The 7,413-nt window shown below is 35.9% G+C and overlaps 1 protein-coding gene across 3 annotated transcripts in view; it reads left to right on the top strand.

Annotated features, from left to right (window-relative positions):
• The window catches only part of LOC107597482 (ras-related protein Ral-B), a 21,478-nt gene extending 14,265 nt beyond the window's left edge, over positions 1–7,213 (top strand). For 2 of the 3 annotated variants that reach the window (XM_016288555.1, XM_016288554.1), the window contains exons 2-5: positions 4,570–4,739; positions 5,058–5,266; positions 5,400–5,577; positions 6,708–7,213. In XM_016288555.1, coding sequence (XP_016144041.1) covers positions 4,626–4,739; positions 5,058–5,266; positions 5,400–5,577; positions 6,708–6,830 — 624 coding nt within the window. In that variant the 5' untranslated portion in view covers positions 4,570–4,625 and the 3' untranslated portion in view covers positions 6,831–7,213. The remainder of the gene's footprint in view (positions 1–4,569; positions 4,740–5,057; positions 5,267–5,399; positions 5,578–6,707) is intronic. The other variant, XR_001610462.1, reaches the window with a different exon arrangement.
• The last annotated feature ends 200 nt before the right edge of the window (positions 7,214–7,413 follow it).

Below are 7,413 nucleotides of genomic sequence, written 5' to 3' on the forward strand. Positions count from 1 at the left end.
TTTTTTTTTTTTAATTTTTTATATTAGTTATTTATATTCAAAAGATCGGGATGAGAAATTTATTTATTTTTTATTTTAATTTCTTTTTTTTGAAGAAAGAAATGAATACTTTAGCAATGTACTAAATGCAATGTGTAAGTGGTAGACTGTAGAAGGTTCTTTAGATTATAAAAAGGTAAGAAAGAGATGGTTCTTTACAGAAACTTTGACTGAAAGGTTCTTTGTAGAACCAAAAATGGTTCCTCTAAGGCAGTGATCCTCAAATCTGGCTCGCGAGATCCACTTTCCTGCAGAGTTTAGCTCCAACCCTATAATCAAACAAACCTACCTGTGATTTTCTAATGATCCTAAAGAAGTTGATTAGCTAACTCAGGTGTGTTTGATTAGGGTAGAGCTAAACTCTGCAGGAAAGTGGATCTCGCGAGCCAGATTTGAGGATCACTGCTCTATGGCATAGCTGTGAAGAACCTTTTGAAGCACCTTTATTTTTGAGAGTGTACAAAAGATTTATATATCAAACAAATGTTGTTCTCCACAAAAATATTAATGGTAACACTTTACAATAAGGTTCATTAGTTAAACATTAGTTAATGTATTAACTAACATGAACTAACCAAGAGCAATACATTTGTTACTGTATTAACTAATCTACGCTCCCGTTAGTTAATAAAAATACAGATGTTCATTGTTAGTTCATGTTAGTTCACAGTGCATTAACTAATGTTAACAAGATTTTAATAATGTATTAGTAAATGTTGAAATTAACATTAACAAAGATTAATAAACGCTGTATAAGTGCAGTTCATGTTAACTAATGTAGTTAACTAATGAACCTTATTGTAAAGTGTTACCATATTAATCAGTAGACCTGTTTTTACCATTGATAATAAGAAATGTTACTTGAACATCAAATCACCATATTAGAATGATTTCTGAATGATCATGTGACGCACATAAAACTAAAGTAGTGGCTGCTGAAAATGTACTATTGCTATCAAAGGAATAAATAGCATTTTAGAATATATTCACACTTAAAACAGTTATTTTAATTTGCAATAATATTTCACATTATTTTTCTGTATTTGTGATCAAACAAGTTCAGCAATGGTGAGGAGTTTGAGTGATTTCTTTTAAAAATAATCATGCTATTATCAAACCCTGGTTTTTAGCGTGGTAAAAAAGTTTTACCAACTACTTTATTCTTCTTCTTCATACTTTCATCCCCCAACATGACTGAATAGTTAAGGAACTCCAAGCATCTTAAATTGACATCTTTAAATAAGCCTTCATTAGCAGATTCTTGTGTCTTCCTGCACAATGCCCCAGTTTCCTATTTAGGCATTTTTTTTTGAGGGACCACCAGGAACAATAGCTGGAAGCAGTGGGTCATGTTCTCCTTTCCTTTGCTTAAGAAGGCTAATATGAATGTTCTTCTGTGGTCTTCTCATTATTCTCATATGGATGGTCTTATGAATCATAGCAAGATGCAGAATTAGCCCAGCTGTTTGGATTTCAGACTTAATTAAGCCTAATTAAGTATTATCCTCATTAATCAGCTATGGTTCTCCAAAGAAGATGGTACAATCATATTTATTTGAAACATGTAAATTCAGCATAATTAGCAAGCTTCATTAGTACACATTTTGCATCATTATAAAATGGTATTTTAGTGTACTGTTCTAAGGTGAAACCACATTGTGAAATCAGAATCAGAATGAGTTTTTATTGCCAGGTATGTTTACACACACGAGGAATTTGTTTTCATGACAGAAGCTCCACAGTGTACATTGTGCAATGGTAGTGCAATATGGTAGTGCAATATGGTAGTGATTTTTATTTATTTATTATTATTTTTTTATTTTGTGCACTCCGCTTTAGATGTTGTGGATGGGGAAAGGACCAGTTCTGCTCAAAAATAATTCCAGGGCTTTTCACCAACAAGATTTTATTTTCATAGATAAGTTTTTTCCCAGAAGAGGATGCAAATAATGCAAATTAAAATAAGCTACCCATGCAAATGTACAGTACATGTGATTCTGATACAATACAGTATATCATTATATATGACATGATATACATTGTACTTTCCAAGTACATCATATTGTATTTAAAAAATGCTTGGCACTTGTTTGTCTTTTTTTTCTGGTATGGATCACCCTAATAAATGGCAAAAAAATTAAAAATGGTGCTTTTATTTTGGTGTGTGTGTGTGTAAATGTGATAAATGAGTGGCAAAAGGAAGCCATAATTAGTTTCCTCTTAGTGCTGAGATTTTTTAAATCTAACAGGTTTTTGTGAATCTATTTATGGTGACTTAAGGTGAATTTATTAAGAATAGGGGTGCTCCGATCAGGTTTTTTCACCGATCACAGAAAGCAGTATCTGCCGATACCGATCACCGATACCGATCTTTTTAAAGCCTTCTTTTTATCATTTATAACTATTTATAGTGATACTCCAATCAGGATTTTTAGATATTTATTCAGGGCCTGAATTCCATTTTTGAAAATGGGGGGAATTCCCCTCTTAGGTGACTCTTGTGAGAGGAGAAGCAGCTTTCACACAGGAGTCCGCTACTGATCCGTGGCCGTTTACCACAAACACAACATTTATCCATTCGTTTGATTTCAAATCCAAACATTGTCACTGAAAATGCTTTTTCAACATTGCAATTCTTTTTTTACACAGTACAGTAATGCAATCTTTCACAGACATGTTTAAACACAATAAATATAAGCAACACATTATTCAATGCTTTTTACTTTTGCATTTACTTCTAGATTTATATATTAAGTTGCTCAAGCAAGTGGCATTTAAACTACTTTTCTTACGTTATCACACATTTACCTTTGACAGAAATAGTCAGCTCTGCTGCCTTTCCTTTTGCATTGAAATCTTTATTACAAGCAATCTCGCGGTTAATAAAGAACTTTGTTTTCCTACCTCCACGAGTGCCATCTATTATTGCCTTATTCAATGCTTTTTACTTTTGCATTTACTTCTAGATTTATATATTAAGTTGCTCAAGCAAGTGGCATTTAAACTACTTTTCTTACGTTATCACACATTTACCTTTGACAGAAATAGTCAGCTCTGCTGCCTTTCCTTTTGCATTGAAATCTTTATTACAAGCAATCCTGTGGTTCGTAAAGAACTTTGTTTCCCTACCTCCATGAGTGCCATCTATTATTGCCTTCTTTATCTAAAAGTGCTCTTTCCCTTTAAACCTAGCCAAAAAGTCATAGCCTATATGTGTTGACTGTGAAACACAGTAGGCTTTAATAATATGCATATATGGTGTAATTACTACATTTTCGTGTCAATCCATGTTCATATTTACTGCAAAAAAAATGCGCTGTTACTTTAATTTAGCGCTTGCAGCGCAGCAATAGACTCGGTGCGGAAATGATCTCTGCACTGCTTCTAGAGCGCACTGCCGGACAGCAACCGTGTGCAGTAAACGCTTTGTTAATCCGTTAACATGAGCGAGGAAAAATACGCACCGCATTCGCACTGCAAACGGAGTAATGTGAACCTGGCATTATGTGTGTTGTGCTGCGAGTGTGCATGAGCTAGTGATGGGAAGTTCGGATCATTTTACAGACTCGGACCTTTGAGTCTCGTTCAGCAAAATGAACGAATCTTTCAAGAACGACCCAACACTAGCATGAGCGCAGTCTCGGAATGGTTAAACACTGGCAATAATTGAAAAGTAATGCAATTGATCAACTTTAGTGACGATGTGACACTGCCTCGATTGTGCAAGTGACAATTCCTGTGTCAACTGTGCAGCTCGCTTATAGACAGACGCGATGTGGTGATTTGAAGACATTTGCGTATTTTGAGAGAGAACGCGCGTGGTGATTCACTTATGCTGTTTGTGAAATTACGTCTGCACAGTTATTTAATTAAAAAATATGAAGGAGTACCTCACCTTCAGCATTGTAATTATTTCACCCACGCCGGACAGAGACTGAGACGGTGCCGCTGCATGTCGTGCTAAACCTTCTCACGGCAGGCGCGTCATCAGCTTGTGATCGGTTTTTAGAGACCGCTGATCAATCATCCCAAAGCGATTATCGGCCGACGCGTGGTGATTCACTTATGCTGTTTGTGAAATTACGTCTGCACAGTTATTTAATTAAAAAATATGAAGGAGTACCTCACCTTCAGCATTGTAATTATTTCACCCACGCCGGACAGAGACTGAGACGGTGCCGCTGCATGTCGTGCTAAACCTTCTCACGGCAGGCGCGTCATCAGCTTGTGATCGGTTTTTAGAGACCGCTGATCAATCATCCCAAAGCGATTATCGGCCGATAGTGATCGGTAGCCGATCAATCGGAGCACCCCTAATTAAAAAACATGCCATATGGATTACCATTACAAATGAATGTTTTTGTTAGAATGTATAGTGTTAATTTTTTTTTTTTTAAATGTTTGTATCCAGCATGACACAATTTATTTGTGTATGATTTAAGAACTATAAATCCAAAATGAAAGTTCAACTGCACACCTGTGCTTGTGTTGAAGGTTCAGCCTCGCCATAATGGTTTTGTTTCTCCACAGGTGGTGCCAGCTGGTCTGTGGGCGTCTTGTGGTGTACCTGAGGAAGGAAATTAGATATGGCAGCCAATAAGAGTAAGGGTCAGAGCTCCCTTGTCCTGCACAAGGTCATTATGGTAGGCAGTGGAGGCGTAGGAAAGTCTGCTCTTACCCTGCAGTTTATGTATGATGAGGTAAGTCAACAGACCAAAATCTGGCAGTTACAGAAAGTGTTTTTTTTTTTTTTTTTGTGGAGGCTTCACTTATTCCATAATTGTCAAAAAGAAAAAGTCTTCAAAATGCATTGCCTTCGTTTATTTAACAGTAGTGATTATTGCTATTTTCTGTCCCTCAGTTTGTTGAAGATTATGAGCCCACAAAGGCCGACAAAAGTGTTTTTTTTTTTTTTGTGGAGGCTTCACTTATTCCATAATTGTCAAAAAGAAAAAGTCTTAAATGCATTGCCTTCGTTTATTTAACAGTAGTGATTATTGCTATTTTCTGTCCCTCAGTTTGTTGAAGATTATGAGCCCACAAAGGCCGACAGCTATAGGAAGAAAGTGGTGTTGGATGGAGAAGAGGTGCAGATTGACATTTTGGACACAGCTGGGCAGGAAGACTACGCGGCCATCCGAGACAACTATTTCCGTAGTGGGGAGGGTTTCCTGTTGGTGTTCTCCATAACGGAGCACGAGTCTTTCACGGCCTCAGCAGAATTCAGGTCAGTGGTATTGCACCATTCTAGCTACTTGAAGCATAAGCTAGTACAATCGGAAAATTGGATCTCCTGTTGTGTCCTAGTATAGTCAGAAAATTTGGCCACTCAACATTAAATATATCCGTGTATGTTACAGGGAGCAGATCCTGCGGGTTAAAGCTGAGGAGGATAAGATTCCACTGCTTTTGGTTGGAAATAAGTCGGACCTTGAGGATCGGAGGCAGGTTTCAGTGGATGAGGCCAGGGGAAAAGCAGAAGAATGGGGTGTGCAGTATGTAGAGACTTCTGCCAAGACACGGGCCAATGTGGATAAGGTAATATCTGTGCCTGTGTTTGTGTGTTTTTTTAATTTAGATTTGAGATATACTCTAGATAGAGTCTGTCTATCTGTCTCGGGTTCAGTTTTTCTGGTGTATAATTTTTAATTTTTAATTTAACTTTTTTTAAATGACTTCAGTATTACAATTTAGTTTTGTTTCCCGTTTAGTGACACATTACCACATATTACCACAAATTGTTCCATTGCTGTGCATAACCATACACTTGCTTTTATAAAATGCATCTTGTCTGTATTGTGGAATGATGGATTCCTTGACGACAGCATGATGATAGTGGCTACAGTTTATTAAATGTAGCCGAATCCAGTTTTGGAATATTTTCTGTGTAATGCAGTTTCAGCAATCTTTTTATTTTTTTTAATTTAGATTTGAGATATACTCTAGATAGAGTCTGTCTATCTGTCTCGGGTTCAGTTTTTCTGGTGTATAATTTTTAATTTAACTTTTTTTTTAAATGACTTCAGTATTACAATTTAGTTTTGTTTCCCGTTTAGTGACACATTACCACAAATTGTTCCATTGCTGTGCATAACCATACACTTGCTTTTATAAAATGCATCTTGTCTGTATTGTGGAATGATGGATTCCTTGACGACAGCATGATGATAGTGGCTACAGTTTATTAAATGTAGCCGAATCCAGTTTTGGAATATTTTCTGTGTAATGCAGTTTCAGCAATCAATATGTACTCTAGTGCCACTAAATTACAGGAGTAGAGAGGCTGTTCAGCAAACAATAGAAAAATGTGCATAATTTTTTTTCTTCTTTTAATTCTACCTGGTTGTCTTTTGGTTTTTATATCACAATGTGGTTGCGCTTTCCTGTTTTGTTCATTTGCAAACTCATTTTAACAAATATTTTTGCTGCTAGTATTAATTTAACTATATATATATATATATATATACAGTGGGTACGGAAAAGTATTCATTATTTAATTTAGAGCTGGGAAGGGAAACCACAAAAATAAATTGTTTCTCTTTAATTCTGCTTTTATTATTATTTTTATGAAAATATTTTATATTTTTTGCACTGCTCATTTGTTTTTATTCATTAATTTGAACAACTTTGTCATACTGCGCAATAATGAACCCTTTGTGTTTCCAAAGGTATTTTTTGATCTAATGAGGGAAGTCCGTGCTAAAAAGATGTCAGAAAATAAGGACAAAAACGGGAAGGGAAAAAATAAGAAGAATAAGAAGAGCTTCAAAGAGCGATGCTGTTTACTTTGAACTACACTTGGACTTTTCCCCACCAAATCTACTTGCTGCTCTGTGGGGAAACTCCCTCAGAGCCATTTTTCTTTATTAAAATCAAAACTTGATTAGTAAGGTTTTGTACTGGTCAAGGTAAGCCTTCATCACAATCTTTCATTCCCTTAGTTCATTTCAAATAACTAGACTAAGATTGAATGGTATGCATACTTTTTAACAGAAGATGACCACTGTATGGCTACTGGTTGACGACTGTGGCACTTTAGGATATCATGAAATGTAGTTGGCCAACATGCGCCCAACACTAACTTTATTGCTCTGCAATGTATCTTTCCTTGACCGTTTTAAGTAGAAATCCTTTTTAGTAGGCAAAGTTGTCTCTTCTTTTTTTTTTTTTGCACGCTTTTTGAGTATTTTTGTTAGGTTTTTGAAAATCTAACCATTTTATTTCAACACCTGTTGACACCATCAATGCATAGAGAGCAAGAAGTGTTTTTGTAGATCAAGATGTATTGTGGTAGTACTGTGGTTTTTAGACTGTCATGGATGATGCCATTGAAAAGCACAGTTATTGAGGACAGAGTGCCGAAGCATGGACTAA

This window comes from Sinocyclocheilus grahami, unplaced genomic scaffold (assembly GCF_001515645.1).
Source record: "Sinocyclocheilus grahami isolate Dianchi unplaced genomic scaffold, SAMN03320097.WGS_v1.1 scaffold233.1, whole genome shotgun sequence".
Lineage (NCBI taxonomy): Eukaryota > Metazoa > Chordata > Actinopteri > Cypriniformes > Cyprinidae > Sinocyclocheilus > Sinocyclocheilus grahami.